Source organism: Dama dama, chromosome 22 (assembly GCF_033118175.1).
Source record: "Dama dama isolate Ldn47 chromosome 22, ASM3311817v1, whole genome shotgun sequence".
In the NCBI taxonomy this organism is placed as follows: domain Eukaryota; kingdom Metazoa; phylum Chordata; class Mammalia; order Artiodactyla; family Cervidae; genus Dama; species Dama dama.
In genome coordinates, this window is record NC_083702.1 from 54,637,312 (window position 1) to 54,655,814 (window position 18,503).

Sequence of the window (18,503 nt, forward strand, 5' to 3'; positions counted from 1 at the left end):
CATTTTCACCACTACTATAACATACTTAGACTAACAAAGCGAAGTCAGGAAGCTCTGTGTATGAATCACACTGGATAGTTACCACTCTGCTTTTTGAATAATTGATATTCTTTATGAAAAACCAATAAATTAATTTAGAATACTGTTATATTACCCTTATTTCTAAGGCTATAATTTTCAGAATATGCTCAAAGGAAACTGCAGACTTCCCAGATGCCTCTGGAGCAAGAGGAGTCGGGACATAACTCGAGCTCACACAAGCCGGCCACGTTTCTTTTTTTCACTATTAGGAACAAATATCTTGCAGGGGGCGGGGGGGCGGGTGGTGTCCCTGAATTATGTCACTTGAGACCTCTGTGAGTTGTTGGAGCCCTAGGACGGCACATTATTTTTGCATCTTTCAGACTGTCTTTTGCACCTAGAAACAGTGTGAATACCCTTCTGTTCTTGCTTTGGGAAACACGGTATCCCGTGGGGCCTGCTCTGGCACTTTGCAAGCTCCGGTACTTATCCTCCATAGCACATTCCTATGAGAGGTATGCATGCTGAGTGCTGGCCAGGGGCTGGGGGGTGTCCTGTTTCTGGGTGGTGAGTGGGTGGGAGTGTCCAAGAGCCTCTGGCGCAGGCGTGGGTCGGCAGTGGCCTGCTGCAGGGGTGGGGGCACTGAGTGTAGCAGTGCCTGCATGGGACCTTTTGAAGAAAGTCACCTTTATTATCTTCTGCCTCCACCAGGAGACTCCCTGTGAGGCTCAGACGGTAAAGCATCTGCCTACAATGCGGGAGACCCGGGTTCAATCCCTGGGTCAGGAAGATCCCCTGGAGAAGGAAATGGCAACCCACTCCAGTATTCTTGCCTGGAAAAGGACTGAGGATCCTGGTAGGCTACAGTCCTTGGGGTCGCAAAGAGTTGGACACAACTGAGCGACTTCACTTCACTTCACCTCCACCATAGTTTGGCCCCAGAAAAATAACAGAGAAGAAACTCAGCCCCACCCACAACAGAAAATCAGATTAAAGATTTACTAAGCACGGCCCCACCCATCAGAACAAGACCCAGTTTCCCCCTCAGTCAGTCTATCCCATCAGGAAGCTTCCATAAGCCTCTTATCCTTCTCCATCAGCTGGCAGACAGACTGAAAAGCAAAAACACAGAAAACTAACCAATCTGATCACATGGACCACAGCCTTGTCTAACTCAATGAAGCTATGATCCATGCCTCGTAGGGCCACCCAAGACAGACGGGTCATGGTGCAGAGTTCTGACAAAATATGGTCCACTGGAGAAGGGAATGGCAAACCACTTCAGTATTCTTGCCTTGAGAACCCCATGAACAATATGAAAAGGCAAAAAGATAGGACACTGAAAGATAAACTCCCCAAGTTGGTAGGTGCCCAATATGATACTGGAGAACAGTGGAGAAATAATTCCAGAAAGAATGAAGAGACGGAGCCAAAATGAAAACATCCAGCTGTGGATGTGACTGGTGATGGAAGTAAAGTCTGATGCTGTAAAGAACAGTATTGCATAGGAACCTGGAATGTTAGGTCCATGAATCAAGGCAAATTGGAAGTGGTCAAACAAGAGATGGCAAGAGTGAATATCGACATTTTAGGAATCAGAGAACTAAAATGGACTGGAATGGGTGAATTTAACTCAGATGACCATTATACCTAATACTGTGGGCAAGAATTCCTTAGAAAAAAATGGAGTAGCCATCATAGTCAACAAGAGTCCGAAATGCAATACTTGGATGCAATCTCAAAAATGACAGAATGATATCTGTTCGCTTCCAAGGCAAACAAATCAGTATCACAGTAATCCAACCAGTAAGTTGGATTCCCTTCTCCAGTGGACCAACCAGTACTGCCCCGACCAATAATGCTGAAGAAGCTGAAAAACTGAATGGTTCTATGAAGACCTACAAGATCTTCTAGAGCTAACTCTCAAAAAAGATGTCCTTTTCATTATAGGGGACTGGAATGCAAAAGTAGGAAGTCAAGAAATACATGGAGTAACAAGCAAATTTGGCCTTGGAGTACGGAATGAAGCAGGGCAAAGGCTAATAGAGTTTTGCCAAGAGAACGCACTGGTCATAGCAAACACCCTCTTCCAACAACACAAGAGAAGACTCTACACATAGACATCACCACATGGTCAACACTGAAATCAGACTGATTATATTCTTTGCAGCCAAAGATGGAGAAGCTCTACACAGTCAGCAAAAACAAGACAGGGAGCTGACTATGGCTCAAATCATGAACTCCTTATTGCCAAATTCAGATTTAAATTGAAGAAAGTGGGGGAAACCGCTAGACCATTCAGGTATGATCTAAATCAAATCCCTTACAATTATACAGTGGAAGTGAGAGTCAAGGGATTAGATCTGATAGACAGAGTACCTGATGAACTATAGACAGAGGTTCATGACACTGTACAAAAGGCAGGGATCAAGACCATCCCCAAGAAAAAGAAAAGCAAAAATGCAAAATGGCTGTCTGAGGAGGTCTTACAAACAGCTGTGAAAAGAAGAGAAGTTAAAGGCAAAGGAGAACAGGAAAGATATACCCATTTGAATGCAGAGTTCCAAAGAACAGCAAGGAGAGATATAAGAAAGCCTTCCTCAGTGATCAATGCAAAGAAATAGAGGAAAACGATAGAATGGGAAAGACTAGAGCTCTCTTCAAGAAAATCAGAGATACCAAGGGAACATTTCATGTAAAGATGGGTTCGATAAAGGACAGAAATGGTATGGACCTAACAGAAGCAGAAAATAGTAAGAAGAGGTGGAAAGAATACACTGAAGAACTATACAAAAAAGATCTTCATGACCCAGATAATCACAATGGTGTGATCACTCACCTAGAGCCAGACATCCTGGAATGGAAAGTCAAGCGGGCCTTAGGAAGCATCACTATGAACAAAGGTAGTGGAGATGATGGAATTCCAGCTGAGCTATTTCAAATCCTATAAGATGATGCTATGAAAGTGCTGCACTCAATATGCCAGCAAATTTGGAAACCTCAGCAGTTGCCATGGGACTGGAAAAGGTCAGTTTTCACTCCAATCCCAAAGAAAGGTAATGCCAAAGAATGCTCAAACTACCGCACAACTGCACTCATCTCACACGCTACTAAAGTAATGCTCAAAATTCTCCAAGCCAGGCTTCAGCAATATGTGAACCGTGAACTTCCAGATGTTCAAGCTGGTTTTAGAAAGGCAGAGGAACCAGAGATCAAATTGCCAACATCCAATGGATCATCAAAAAAAGCAAGAGAGTTCCCGAAAAACATCTAGGTGTGCTTTATCAACTACACCAAAACCTTTGACTGTGTGGATCACATTAAATTGTGGAAAATTCTGAAAGAGATACGAATACCAGACCATCTGACCTGCCTCCTGAGAAATCTATATGCACCACAGGAAGCAACAGTTAGAACTGGACACGGAACAACAGACTGGTTCCAAATAGGAAAAGGAGTACGTCAAGGCTGTATATTTTAATGCTGCTTACTTAACTTTTATGCCAAGTACATCATGAGAAACGCTGGGCTGGAGGAAGCACAGGTTGGAATCAAGATTGCCGGGAGAAATATCAGTAACCTCAGATATGCATATGACACCACCCTTACGGCAGAAAGCAAAGAAGAACTCAAGAGCCTCTTAATGAAAGTGAAAGAGGAGAGTGAAAAAGTTGGCTTAAAGCTCAACATTCAGAAAACTAAGATCATGGCACCTGGGCCCATCACTTCATGGTAAATAGATGGGGAAACAATGGAAACAGTGACAGATTTTATTTTGGGGGGCTCCAAAATCACTGTGGATGGTGACTGCAGCCATGAAATTAAAAGACGCTTACTCCTTGGAAGAAAAGTTATGACCAACTTAGACAGCATATTAAAAAGCAGAGACATCACTTGCCAACAGAGGTCCATCTAGTCAGAGCTACGGTTTTTCCAGTAGTCATGTATGGATGTGAGAGTTGTACCATAAAGCTGAATGCTGAAGAATTGATGCTTTTGACCTGTGGTGTGGGAGAAGGCTCTTGAGAGTCCCTTGGACTGCAAGGAGATCCAATCAGTCCATCCTAAAGGAAATCAGTACTGAATGTTCATTGTAAAGACTGATGCTGAAGCTGAAACTCCATACTTTGGCCACCTGGTGGGAAGAACTGGCTCCTTTGAATAGACTCTGATGCTGGAAAAGATTGAAGGCGGGAGAAGGGGACGATGAGGATGAAATGGTTGGATGGCATCACCAACTCAATGGACACAAGTCTGAGTAGACTCCGGGAGTTGGTGATGGACAGGGAGGCCTGGCGTGCTGCAGTCCACAGGACAAAGCAAACACAAAGCAAAGACAAGCAAAGACTTGAACATGACTGAGCGACTGAACTGAGCTGAACTGGCTGGCAGATACCATCAAGCCCATGTGCAGAGGGTCAACAGGCTCCCCCAGGTTGCCGAGGGGCCAGGAGATACGATGTTCTATTCAGAGCATGGCCCATGGACACACCTGGAGCTCAGGTAGCTCACTAGGAGGAGGTCCGTGTGGAAGATTTCAGGGTCAGGCAGTCAGGTCCTGATGCTGGTCAGAGTGACTGGCCTCATGACAACCTCAATCTCACAGCAGCTTTGCTTTTACCTATCATTTTTAAAGGTGTCACAAGTTTCCAATTTTTAAAATTAGCATTCTTGATTTTCTTTGTGTATTGCTTTGGGCATACTGCGTGGCTTACGGCATCTTAGTTCCCAGACCAGCTATTGAACTTGGGCCACCAGCATTAGAAGCTCAGAGTCTAACCACTGGACAGCCAGGGGATTCTCTATTGTTTTTTGATTATAAGAATGTTTAGAAATTCAGAAAATGTTAGATATTAACATTCAATAAGCCTTGTAGACTAATGATCAAGAACTCAAGCTCTGAAGACAAATACCCAACTTCAAGTCCCAGCATCCTTATGCCTTGTTGGTCTCACTTAGACACTTTGAGTCTCACTTTGTCCATTTGTAAAATGGTGATGCAAGACCACCATGAAGGGTTAATGTGAAGATCAAATGAGCAAATACATGTGAAATACATAACATGCTTACTAAAATATAAGCTCAATAAATGCTTACAATTGCTACTGTAATTACCAAGTGTCTGAGACTTCAAGTCCTAACATTTCATGCCTCAGAGCTTAGGCTATGGTAATGAAGAACTATAAGGCATTGTAGTAACAAAGCTATCCCAAGCCTCTGCACCTAGACAGTAACTGCTAAATGGCAAACATGCCTTCTGCTATTCTATCTGTCAGTAGTACTGAGTAACTTTTTTTTTCACCTTGAATCTATTTTTCAAATGAAAGCATATGCAGAAGTTTATGTATAAGAGATAAAGACAGAGCTGCTTAGGTTGAAGGAGGAGGTTACACTGTCCTGCCAGCTCAGTTATCATGAAAGATAATGATCCTGATCTTGCTCTTCACTGCCTCGCTAAGCTTATTAACACAGTGGACACCAGGTTTTCATTCACTGAACTGTACTGGAGGAAAACTGCTCAAATACTCCTAGGGTTTGTCTACAATTTTCAGTGATTCCCAGGACTCATTTATTTTAGCAACTCTAATTGTTTTCCTTTGCTGTCCTGTCCTCAGAATCATCCTTGGTCACATCAATATTCATGATTATTCTTTAACTTTGAAGCCCTTATCATCTTTCATAAACATTTACTTCCATTATCATTACAAACAGTTACACACCAGAAGCACCATAGCCCATCTCAAAGATCACCTTCCCCAACCACAGGTATTTACTAACCATTCATCTCCTACTTTTTACTACCACCACCTAATCTAGCTTCCCAGTAACTTTATTCAACAATTCTGAAGTATTCAGTCCTGACTACACTTTAGCCCCTTCTTTCTCCCTACTGCCTCAACAATCATCCTTACTACCCTTTACTGAGCAAACACTTATTAATCCTCTAGTTACCATCACAGGTTTCTTTTACTCTCTTGCTTCTGTCAGAAGCTGAAGCAAAAATATAAAATCCAAGACTTCATAAACTCATCGTCTAAAGACATATACTTAACCTTGCTCTTATTTTTCAGCATTCAAGAATATCCCTTCATAGCCCTCTTATATTAACTCCTCATTCTTTTACCCACTACTCATCTATGATCCACGTTCTACCTGAAAAAAAGTAAAGTTCATTTAACATGAATGATCTCATTTCCCTACACTTTACCTCAGTATATTAGTGATTCATAACTATCCTCCTGAAATTTCCTTTTAGTTCCTTCTGTCGGGTCGTTAGAACAGGGAAAAGGAGTCCAAAATGGCGGTGGCTAAAAGACAAGGAAGGGAAAAGCCCGCGAAAATAGAACAAAGGAAGGTGTGAGGACTGGAGTGAAGACTTCAGGTAGAACAAATAGCACTCCTGGCTAAACCCAATTTACATAGGGCAGGCAGGCCCAGGGGAGGAAAAAACATATAGAAGGAGGAGCCACAGGGCCCCCGCCCCCCGCCCCCACAACCCCCCACCGCAGCGTGCGTGTGCTCGCCCCCTGCACCCCTGCCCGCGCCGGCCCGCCCCGCCCTCTCTCTCCCCACAGCGTGCGTGTGCTCGCCCTCTGCACCCCTGCCCGCCCCGCCCCGCCCTCTCTCTCCCCACAGCGTGCGTGTGCTCGCCCTCTGCACCCCTGCCCGCCCCGCCCCGCCCTCTCTCTCCCCACAGCGTGCGTGTGCTCGCCCCCTGCACCCCGGCCCGCCCCGCCCTCTCTCTCCCCACAGCGTGCGTGTGCTCGCCCTCTGCACCCCTGCCCGCCCCGCCCTCTCTCTCCCCACAGCGTGCGTGTGCTCGCCCCCTGCACCCCGGCCCGCCCCGCCCTCTCTCTCCCCACAGCGTGCGTGTGCTCGCTCTCTGCCCCCCACCCCGCCCCCCCACCCTCTCCCCACAGAGTGCGTGCGCTTGCTCGCTCTCAAGCACGCGCGCGCGCTCGCTCTCTCTCTCTCTCTTCCCTGCCCCCCAATGCGTGCTGGCGTGCTCCCTCACTTTCTCCTTTTCATGTCTTTGGGCCGGCATGCCCTCACGCCTCGAGGTTGGATTCTCCTGCTATTTTCTAAATAAAATGGAGCTGTAACACTGATTTGTCTAAGAGCTATAACAGGGTCTGTCCAAGACTGGAGAGCTGTGACCTGCCGAGGGCTTTAATGTTTGTCGACCCAAATCTTTGTTGGGACGAGACAGAACCGAGAAGCATACACTCGCCTGACACTTCTATGGGACTTGATTCACATAATGATGTCCTCCCTGCTGGGTTCCTTTCTAGCTTCCAAACTGCCATCCTACTGAAATTATGGAGTATCACTAATAACTTCTCCCTAGCCAAATGCAATGGTCCTTCTCAGCCTGTCTTTCCTTTTTATTAGGTGGTCTCCAGTGTTAGGGAGTCCTTTCTTCCCTTATTTGGCTCCCGTAACACACTGCCAATTTTTCTCCTGCCAAACAACATGTATGACATTTCTCCTCCAGTTTCTTTACCTGGCCCTTCTTTCCCCTTTTCAAGTTCTGTCATCACTACTCTGTTCTTTTGACTCATGCTCCTGAAATTCATTTTTTCATGGTTTTAATTACTGCCTCTATGTCACTAGGGCTTCCCTGGTGGCTCAGCTGGTAAAGAATCCACCTGCAACGTAGGAGAGCTGGGTTTGATCCCTGGGTTGGCAAGATCCCCTGGAGAAGGAAACAGTTACCCATTCTAGTATTCTGGACTGAAGAATTCATGGACTGTATAGTCCATGGGGTCACAAAGAGTCGGACATGACTGAGCAACTTTCACTACCATTATGTTATTCACCACCACAGACATCACCAACTCTGAACTTCTGTCTGGCTTACTGTTCTATGGCACATTTCTTTTGGATGATTCCAGTGTCATTTCCATATTATTAAGTCATTAAAAACTGGAAGTTACTTTTTTCTTCCATAACGTGTTCCTATTTCCATCAATGCTACTGTAATTTTTACACCAAGCCATGAAAATGCCTTAAAGTAATCTCAGAATTATCTCTCTTCATGAATGCCAATAAAGCCCAAGTTCTGCAATATTTAAATCAGTATAAGGGGAGTTGCAGGGTCAGAGATGGTGGAGTAACTGAGGGCTATGGACTGACACACAGGACCTAGTAAAAAGTTAAAACACCCAGAACAGTACTACCTGGAACACACATAAAAACAACCTCTGAACATTGAATCAATGAAAAGGGCACAATGAATTCTAGTAAAATAACAAGAACCACTTTTTTCAGGCAGGGACTTCTCTTGTAGCTTCCATTTGGAATAATGTAGTCTTGAGCATAGAATAAACAAATACAGACTCATGGCAAGTGTAGGGAAAACTCTTATTAATACTTCAAATAGATATATACATAGCACATGCAAGTAAATTTTAAAGAAGTAATTAATCCATAAGAACTCAACCCTCAAAGTTTATAAAAATTTTTCACTGAAAGTATGTTGCATAGACAGAATGTAAATATAAAGGTTTTTTTTTAAACTATTTTTTTAGGAAGTCTCTAATGTAAATTTTCATAAAAATTTACCTGGATTCTTCTAAAGGATGCTGGACAGTAAGAAGTCGAGGGTGTCGTAGTCGAGTTAACTGTTGGACTCCGCGTTTTAGAGAATCGATGATTTGATCCTTTTCAAATTTTTGATATTTGTCAATCAGCTTTTTATCAAAGACAAAAACAGCCACTTCCTAATAAAAGAAATGTGTAATTTTAATCAAGAATATGTAAAAGTAATAAAATTTGAGCTATGGATTATCTACAAACACGTAATGCTATGCAAATTTTAGCACCATTGTAATACTTTTCTGATATCAAAAAGTTGGTTTCTTCATGATTACTAAATTTAAATATTTTTAAAGACAAAAGATTTAGGCTTCCCAGTTGGTGCGGTGGTAGAGTTCACCTGCCAATGCAAAAGACACAAGAGACACGGGTTTAATACCTAGGTTGGGAAGACCCCCTGGAGAAGGAAATGACAACCCACTCCAGTATTCTTGCCTGGGAAATCCCATGGATAGAGGAGGTTGGCAGGCAACAGTCCATGGGGTCTCAAAAGAGTCAGACACAACTTAGTGACTAAACAACAACAAAACGTGATATATGCTTCCAGGAAACTATTTGAGTGAGAGCTTTAAATAGCACATATATAGTGCCTTTATAAGTTAGCCTGGCATACACACACACACATACAATATTAGCTCTTTCAATCACTTTAAGACACAGAACAAACAGGAGCTAAGAACATTATGTAATATTATTTTAACTAAAAACAAATGACCTACAAGTTCAAGCTCCTATCTCACTATTCATGCATACAATCTTATTTTAGTAAGCATTCTAACACATTTTAAAATGCATCTAATTTAAATGTTTATTTTTTCAAGATGTTTTTAGTCTTTAAAAAAAGATGTGACTTCTGAGCTCCTACAGATTCACCTCTCTGAAGGAAGAACACTACAGTTCATAAAGAAAAAGAAACAACACACTCTCTGAGGCATCCATTCATTGTCTTAGGTCAAAGATGAAAGATTTCTATATAGACCAGAATAGGTTATCATATATCTTAAAATATTTTCTTTGGTCCAAACAGTTAATTAGAATTAACCAATGTCAACAAAGTAGTTACTAGTTAACTAAACTTTAGGCCTCATTTTGATTTTCTAAAAGAAAACTTAGCCTGTACCTCAAAACTTTTCAACAGAGTAGATTATCACCTAATCTCTAGTTTGTGTCTTGCTTCTACTACTTCACTATACAACCCCCTCCAGTAACACGTATCACCTGTATAAAATTCCTATCCTATCTATGTTTATATAACCATTTTAATCTTAAATATGCTACTCTGTAAAAAGACTACATCAGTTTCAAAGCTATAAGAGAAATATAGCAGAATAAAACTCTAAGCCCAGCAATTATCTACTAGACATTACAAGAGTTATTTTATAGCATCTCTAGAAAGAGATTCCAGAAAGACTAATGGTTAGGAAATAAGAGCTTCTTCTAAATAAACACTCAAAAAGGAAACTAAATAGTACTTATGACTAAATAGTAGCTTCAAGTGCTAATAAACTATAATTGAAGATCTATCCATTTCCACATGTTTACATGTTGTATTTGGTTAAGTTTATCTAAATAATAATCTTTTTAATTCTCAGTGGCTCATTTTATATACAAAACTAGCCTAAGAACTTTATTTTACTACAAAATATACACTTGCCATGAAGATTCTCAGGAAATCTTAATTTCACTTTCCTAAATTATTCACTATGAGGTACTTCTTCAATGAATGTCTTTCAAAAATAATAAAGAGCAGCAGAAATTGGTTTTTGGAAGCATAAAGACAGAATAATACAGATGTCCAATCAGGTAAAACGAAAGCAAAAGTAACTGGGCACAAGTAACTTTGTATTTACCAAGTCTTCTTATCTTGCTGTATTCCAGGTTTCATAAATATGTTCTTTTTTCATCAGTTTTTTAATCTTCTCAGAGGGGTTCAAACATTTAAGCTAAAAATTTTAAAGCTGCACATAATCTGAAAATTTTAATTAATCATCTACTAATGTGAACTTGAAATAACCAACCCTAGGAAAAAATACATAGATAACCCTCAAAGGGCTATGTATACAAACCCTGAAAATACTAATATAAGGATTCTTTTTTACTTGGAAATACTGCTGTGTTTTTTGTGGGGTTTTTTTTTCAATACAGTGTGAAATTATGATACTTTTTGAAAATCATGTGAAAAACAGTAAAATGTGAAATGGAGGAAAGACCAAGATGCAAACTTTAAATGCAACAGTTTGAATATCACAGTATTTATTTCACTGCCATGTAACAAGAGAAAACACTTTCCTATTTTTAACTATTAAAACCAGGTATAAGAATCTCCTAGCCCAAAGTATCTTACCCGATGTTTACCTCAAAGTCAAATTTAAGATCATATGTTGTGCTATAAGGGCTGCCCTGGGGGCTCAGACAGTAAAGAATCTGTCTGCAATGTGGGAGACCCAGGTTCAATCCCTGGGTCAGGAAGATCCCCTGGAGAAGGGAATGGCTACCCACTCCAGTAATCTTGCCTGGAGAATCCCATGGACAGAAGAGCCTTGCGGACTACAGTCCCTGGGGTCACAAAGAGTTGGACACGACTGAGTGACTAACACACTCACTTCACTTTCATTCTGCTATAAAACACAACTACAATCAAGTACACTATATGCTAAGTTAAAAAAAAAAGCTGAGAGGGTAGGCACAATTCCTTCAGCCTCAATGTCACTTTAAGGGGAAAGAAAAGGACAAAGAAGAGTATCCTTTTCCATTATTTTTCCCCCAGTTTCTCTAAAATCAGCACTGCTCAACAGAACTTTCTGTGATGATAGAAAATTCTATACCTGCATTGTCCAATATGGTAATACTAGCCACATGTGGCTATGCAGCATTTGAAATGTGATCAGTGCAACAACAGAAAAACTAAATTTAATCTTAATTTTAATTAATTGAAAAAGCCATACGTATCATATGGCTACCAATATTGCATTAAGTACAGCTCTAGATTATCTATTTTCTCTGATTCTCTTTTAATAAATATGAGGCTACTGAAAAAAGAATTAACAATTTTCAATTAAGGGAGAAATTCAAACGAGGCTTCTGTGCCAAGCTGGTTAGACATTCAGCTCTTCCTTAAGGAATCAGTCAGCATTCCAGACAGGATACTCAGAGTTCTGACCTCTGAGGTTTGAAAGAGGCAAAGAAAGAAAATTCAAAATCATATCCATAGACAGCAATGATATATTCTAAAACTACCTTTTTCCTCAAAGCAATAATTTTGTCAAATAAAAAAAAAAAAGGAGTACAGTATCGTTTCATAAGAGAACTCAGTTCTGAAAGTCAGCTGCTGAGAAATGCTATATTAACGTGCAATATCTAAGCAATCATCTATTATTTGTGCCTGGTTCTCACATTCTATGGCAACAACAGAAGCTTCAATATTAACAGAGGGTTTCAGTACATGAACTAATGATATAAACACAAACACCCTGAACTCTTTTGATTAAGGACAAAGACATATTATGTTACTGCATTCTTAATAAACAATGCAAAATTTAGTAAATGTGGTATTCTTTCACTTTTCCTTTATATAACTGATTATAAAAGCAATTTGTAATGGCATTAGAGGTTGGTCATTTACATAACTTCATGATCTCATTCATAGCTTTCTAAGTAGTCAATACTCAAGGAACAATTATTTTTGGGATGAGCTGCTGGTGAAAGTGAAAACAATGTTCAAAAATGACCAATCAATATCTAAGGTACAGATCAACTTTGGACTTAAGGACTTCCAACCAAATGGCAATAAAAACAAGATTTAAGGTCAGGTACAAACTACATGCACTCATCTCACACGCTAGTAAAGCAATGCTCAAAATTCTCCAAGCCAGGCTTTAGCAATACGTGAACTGAGAACTTCCAGACGTTCAAGCTGGTTTTAGAAAAGGCAGAGGAACCAGAGATCAAATTGCCAATATTTGCTGGATCATCGAAAAAGCAAGAGAGTTCCAGAAAAACATCTACTTCTGCTTTATTGACTACGCCAAAGCCTTCGACTGTGTGGATCACAATAAACTGTGGAAAATTCTGAAAGAGATGGGAATACCAGACCACCTGACCTGCCTCTTGAGAAACCTGTATACAGGTCAGGAAGCAACAGTTAGAACTGGACATGGAACAACAGACTGGTCCCAAATAGGAAAAGGAGTATGTCAAGGCTGTATGTTGTCACTCTGCTTATTTAACTTCTATGCAGAGTACATCATGAGAAATGCTGGGCTGGAAGAAGCACAAGCTGGAATCAAGATTGCCGGGAGAAATATCAATAACCTCAGATATGCAGATGACACCACCCTTATGGCAGAGAGTGAAGAGGAACTGAAAAGCCTCTTGATGAAAGTGAAAGGGGAAAATGAAAAAGTTGGCTTAAAGCTTAACATTCAGAAACTAAGATCATGGCATCTGGTCCCATCACCTCATGGGAAATAGGTGGGGAAACAGTGGAAACAGTGTCAGACTTTATTTTTTTGGGCTCCAGGATCACTGCAGATGGTGACTGCAGCCATGGAATTAAAAGACACTTACTCCTTGGAAGGAAAGTTGTGACCAACCTAGATAGCATATTAAAAAGCAGAGACATTACTTTGCCAACAAAGGTCTGTCTGGTCAAAGCTATGGTTTTTCCAATGGTCATGTATGGATGTGAGAGTTGGACTGTGAAGAAAGCTGAGCACCGAAAAATTGATGCTTTTGAACTGTGGTGTTGGAGAAGACGCTTGGGAGTCCCTTGGACTGCAAGGAGATCCAACCAGTCCATCCTAAAGAAGATTAGTCCTGGGTGTTCATTGGAAGGACTGATGTTGAAGCTGAAACTCCAGTACTTTGGCCACCTCATGCAAAGAGTTGACTCATTGGAAAAGACCCTGATGCTTGGAGGGATTGGGGGCAGGAGGAGAAGGGGACGACAGAGGATGAGATGGCTGGATGGCATCACCAACTCGATGGGCATGAGTTTGAGTAAACTCCGGGAGTTGGTGATAGACAGGGAGGCCTGGCGTGCTGCGATTCATGGGGTCGCAAAGAGTTGAACATGACTGAGCAACTGAACTGAACGGAACAAACTACATACCAGTAATCTATCATAGGACCAAGACTCCTCCTTCATAAAAGGATAACCAAAGCCAAGTCAGTCTTTAATATACTTATTTGGGAATAATCTGATTTTGGAAAAGTCATAATGCATACAGACAATTATAGAATTTTGATACTCATTGGAAAATATGTGTAATAAACCCCACATGTCTTAAAGTCTATATGTTTCACATACAGACTTTTGGAAACTAATTTTTCTTTTTAAAGAATATATTTCCACAGAGGTTTTAAACCTGGAGATTTTCCAATTCTTCAACAATTCCAAAAGAAAGTGATTAGTAAATTTTAACAATCCTCCACATTTCTCAGAACTATCTGTTGGTTTCTTAAATTAATAAAAATACAACTCAAACTACTCTTCACTAAAAGAATAGTCTCAAAATAACTTTTAAATCAAAACCCCAAAACATACTACTGATTATATCCCACAAATGTATTGCCCTTTGATGGTAAAAATTACCAGGTTAATAAACATGAAAAAATATTACAGAAGTCTATTTTCTAGAAGGCTGTAGAAGAAAAGAGGGAAGTAAGAATGCTCAAAAACAGAATGCACTTAACATTAGAAAAGTTTACCTGAGTAGTATGTCATAACTTATTGATAAAGATAAAAGGAACATGGGAATTTTCATTCTAAAACATTTTGCTAAATATCTAATACACTCATTTGCTCAACTGATATGTTTATGTTATTAAGTAAACAAAATTAAATCACAAGATGAGCTGATACATCAAATAATGTATTTGTAGCTAGGACATTCAAGGGCATGTTTAAAAGCATTGGTTTTTCTATGACTTCCTTAGTGAATGAAATGACAACTAAAGAACCGATTACTTTCAGCATTTCTTAAAATAAAAATGCATACATGCACAGTATGGTCATTATTAGCATGTGTGTTTTTTTTCCAGCTGAACTCTAAATTAAAACTTACCTGCTTTGTTGACTTTTTTGTGCCATTAAAAATCTTCCAAGCTAGCCCATTGCCACCACTGGCAATGTGTCGACCAACATCAAATTCTCTAGTGACAGGATTTCCCATCACAGCGCTAGTGACGTCAGCTGTTACTTTTGTAACGGTACTCTTCAACTTATTTAGCATGGACTCCATGGCTGCAGTTCTGGGTAGTTATAGTTACCTAGAAACACAGAAGTACAGGAGAGCAGTGATCATTGGTTCTTACTACTTCAAGCACTTATTGATTACTTACTTTGAAAGTTTAATATACTGCAGACAACAAGCAAAACAATCCTATAGAGACAAAGTTACATGCTAGTTTTGCCTTCAGAGAACCCAATATACTTGAGTCTAGGAGCCAAATGTGCTTCAATCTTAACTGTCACAGACTAGTAAGAGAAAAGACACAGTCACACTTGCCACTAACGTGAATGTTGCTCAACTATATAACAATGGTACATATTATAAGACCCTTTAAGACTTGAAGTGGTACAGAGGGTCTGAATCTTTCTTTTCAGTAAAAATAACTATACAAAACCTGAAAGGCTCTACTGTTATACTAAACTATACCAGATGGAAATCTGAATCTACAAAAGGAACAGAGGACTCTAAAAGTAAAAATTATTCAAGTATATAAAAAACTTATCTTACATTATCTTTAAAAGATAGCTAATCATTTAAAGCAAAAATAGCTAAAATGTATCACACTTATATGTAAAAGTAAAAATATGACAAGACAAACCAAGGATAAGACAGGGGAAGTGAAAGTATATTTTTCAAATATTCTTATATGTGAGGTAGTATAATATCATTTGAAGTTAGACTGTGGCACATTAAAGACATATTATAGACCCTAAAGCACTACCTAAAATAACAAAGAGACAAACCTAAACAGCCAATAGTGGAAATAAAATGGAACCCTTCAGTAAACTGAGTTAATTTTTTAAAAAATAGGAAAAGGAAAAAAACAAAGAACAAATGTGAAAAATAGAAAATAAGTAACAAGATAGTAGAGTTAAATCCGACCATATAAATAATTACATTAGATGTAAATGATTTAAAGCCCTGTTAAATGACTGAGACTATAAAACTAGATTTAAAAAGCAAGACTCAATTATACATTGTTTACAATAAACCCACTTTACAAGATGATTTAAAAGTTTAAAAATGGGGACTTCCCTGATAGTTCACTGGTTAAGACTTTGGTCTTCCACTGCTCAGGGAACTGGATCCCATACGCTGCAACTAAGTTTAAAAATGTGAAAATATACCGAGCTGGAGTGGCTATATTAATAACAGACAGAACAGGCTTCAAGACAAAGAGGGACACTTTACAGTGACGGAGTTGTCAATTCTCAAGAAGATATAACAACCCTAAATGTGGACACACTGAACGAAGAGAGCTTCAAAATAAATGCAGCAGAAACTAACAGAACTGAAGGAAGAAACAGACAAATCTTCAAGTGTAGCTGGAGACTTCACAGATCGGTTCTTAGTGGCTGATGGACAGAAAGACCAAAAAGACAGAAAATCAGTAAGGACGTAGAAGTCCTGAACACTGGAGATGTGGGTTCAGTCCCTGGGTCCGGAAGATCCCTTGGAGAAAGGAAATGGCAACCCATTACAGTATTCTTGCCTGGACAGTTCTTCCCATGGACAGAGGAGCCTGGTGGGCTATAGTCCATGGGGTCACAAAAGAGCAGGACACGACTTAGCGACTTAACAACAACAAAGCAAGTAACCTAACCTAAAACACTCCACTCAACAAAAACAGAATGCATTTTGTTTTCATATGTACATGGTATATTCACTAAGATAGACTATATGCTGGACCATAAAGCAAGTCTCAAATGAGTGAAACTACTGGAATAATATAAAATATGTTCAACAAGGACAATGAAATTAAGCTAGAAGTCAGTGATAGATAAATAGCTAGAAAAATGCAAATACCTGGAAATTAAACAACACTTCTAAATACTCAAGGGTTAAAAAATAAATCACAGAAAAAAATTTAAAATATCTGGAAATGAATGAATGAAATGAAATGAAATTGAGAAATCTGTGGTATGTAGGCAAAGCATGCCTTATAGGAAATTCATAGCTTTAAATGTTTATATTATGGGAAAAAATTCCAAAATCAATGGTATAAGCTTCCAACTTAGGAAGTTAGAAAAAAGGAGAGAATTAAACTCAAAATAAATTTAAAAAGTAGAAAGAAGAAAATAAACAATAGACTTCAATGGAACAGACTGAATTTAACTTAATGAGAAATGAAAAAGAAAAGCAATGAAGCCACACACTTTTTTAAGATAAATCTCTAATTACAATATGAAAACTTTTAAAAACACAAATGACCAGTATTGTAAATAGAGGAAATCCTGCAGATGCTAATCCCTTACAGATTCTATAGATTCTGAATCAATCAGGTATTATATTATGGATAATCTTATGCCAGCCAATTAATTCAACAACTTGGATAAAGTGAAAAAATTCTTTGGAAGGTGCAACTACCATAACTGAAGAGAAAGGCAGCATAACCCTATATTTCCTGTAAGATGTAACAGGAAAAACCCAAATGACCTTTCTGGCCAACCCAGTAAAAGAAATACATTTCATAACTAAAACTCTTACCACAAACAGAACTCCAGGCTTAGAGGGGTTGACTGCTGAGTATGGGGTGACTGCAGTCAAGAAATTAAAAGACACTCCATCCTTGGAAGAAAAGTTACAACAAACCTAGACAGCATATTAAAAAGCAGAGACATCACTATGTCGACAAAGCTCCATATAGTCAAAATTATGGTTTTCCAGTAGTCGTGTGTGGATGTGAGAGGTGGACCATAAAGAAGGCTGAGCGCTGAAGAATTGATGTTTTCCAACTGTGGTGCTGGAGAAGACTCTTAAGAGTCCCTTGGACAGCAAGGAGATCAAACCAGCTAATCCTAAAGGAAATCAACCCTTATTCATTGGAAGGACTGATGTTAAAGCTGAAGCTCCAGTAATTTGGCCACTATTTGCAAAGAGCAGACTCTCTGGAAAAGACCCTGATGCTAGGAAAGATTGAGGGCAGGAGGAGAAGGGGGCAACAGAGAATGAGATAGTTGGATGGCATCATCGACTCAATGGACATGAGTTTGAACAAACTCGGTGAGATAGTGAAGGTACAAAAGCCTGGCAAGCTGCAGTCCACAGGGTTGCAAACATTCGGACACAACTGAGTTACTGAACAACAATAACTAGGTTAAGGCAGAAAAATTTTTTTGACAAAAGTCAATACTCATTCAGTATAAAACTCTCAGCAAACTAAGAACAGAAAGGAGCTTCCTCAACCTGATAAATAGTATCTTTAAATATCTACAGGAAGGAAGAGAAGAAGTAAAATTCTTTATTCTCAATAACACGATCATACACAAGAAAGTCAGAAGTAATCCACAAAACCAGCTACTGGAATTAATATGTAAGTTAGCATGAAGGCAGAATATGAAAATACTTTTTTGAAAAGACTACTTTTATATTTTAGAAACAGACAACTGATCATGGAAATTTCAAAATTACCATTTTGAAGGGAGGAACGGCCAAGATGGTGGAATAGAAGGAATCTAAGCTCATCTCTTCTCTTGAGCACAACAAAATCAAAACAATCCACTGAAAAGGACTGAAATCTACCAAAAAAGATCCTCTACAACTAAGGACATAAAGACAGAACCACAAGACGGGTAAGAGGAGTGGACTCACGATATAATCAAATCTCCTACTCCCCCAGGATACGAGATATTTTCCCACAAACTAGAGAAA

At 39.5% G+C, this 18,503-nt stretch overlaps 1 protein-coding gene across 2 annotated transcripts in view; it reads right to left on the reverse strand.

Moving 5' to 3' along the window:
- The window catches only part of SCYL2 (SCY1 like pseudokinase 2), a 54,068-nt gene that overhangs the window by 27,431 nt on the left and 8,134 nt on the right, over window positions 1-18,503 (reverse strand). For both annotated transcript variants that reach the window (XM_061125553.1, XM_061125552.1), the window contains exons 2-3: window positions 14,685-14,889; window positions 8,587-8,744 (exon numbers count right to left, since the gene is read on the reverse strand). In XM_061125553.1, coding sequence (XP_060981536.1) covers window positions 8,587-8,744; window positions 14,685-14,861 — 335 coding nt within the window. In that variant the 5' untranslated portion in view covers window positions 14,862-14,889. The remainder of the gene's footprint in view (window positions 1-8,586; window positions 8,745-14,684; window positions 14,890-18,503) is intronic.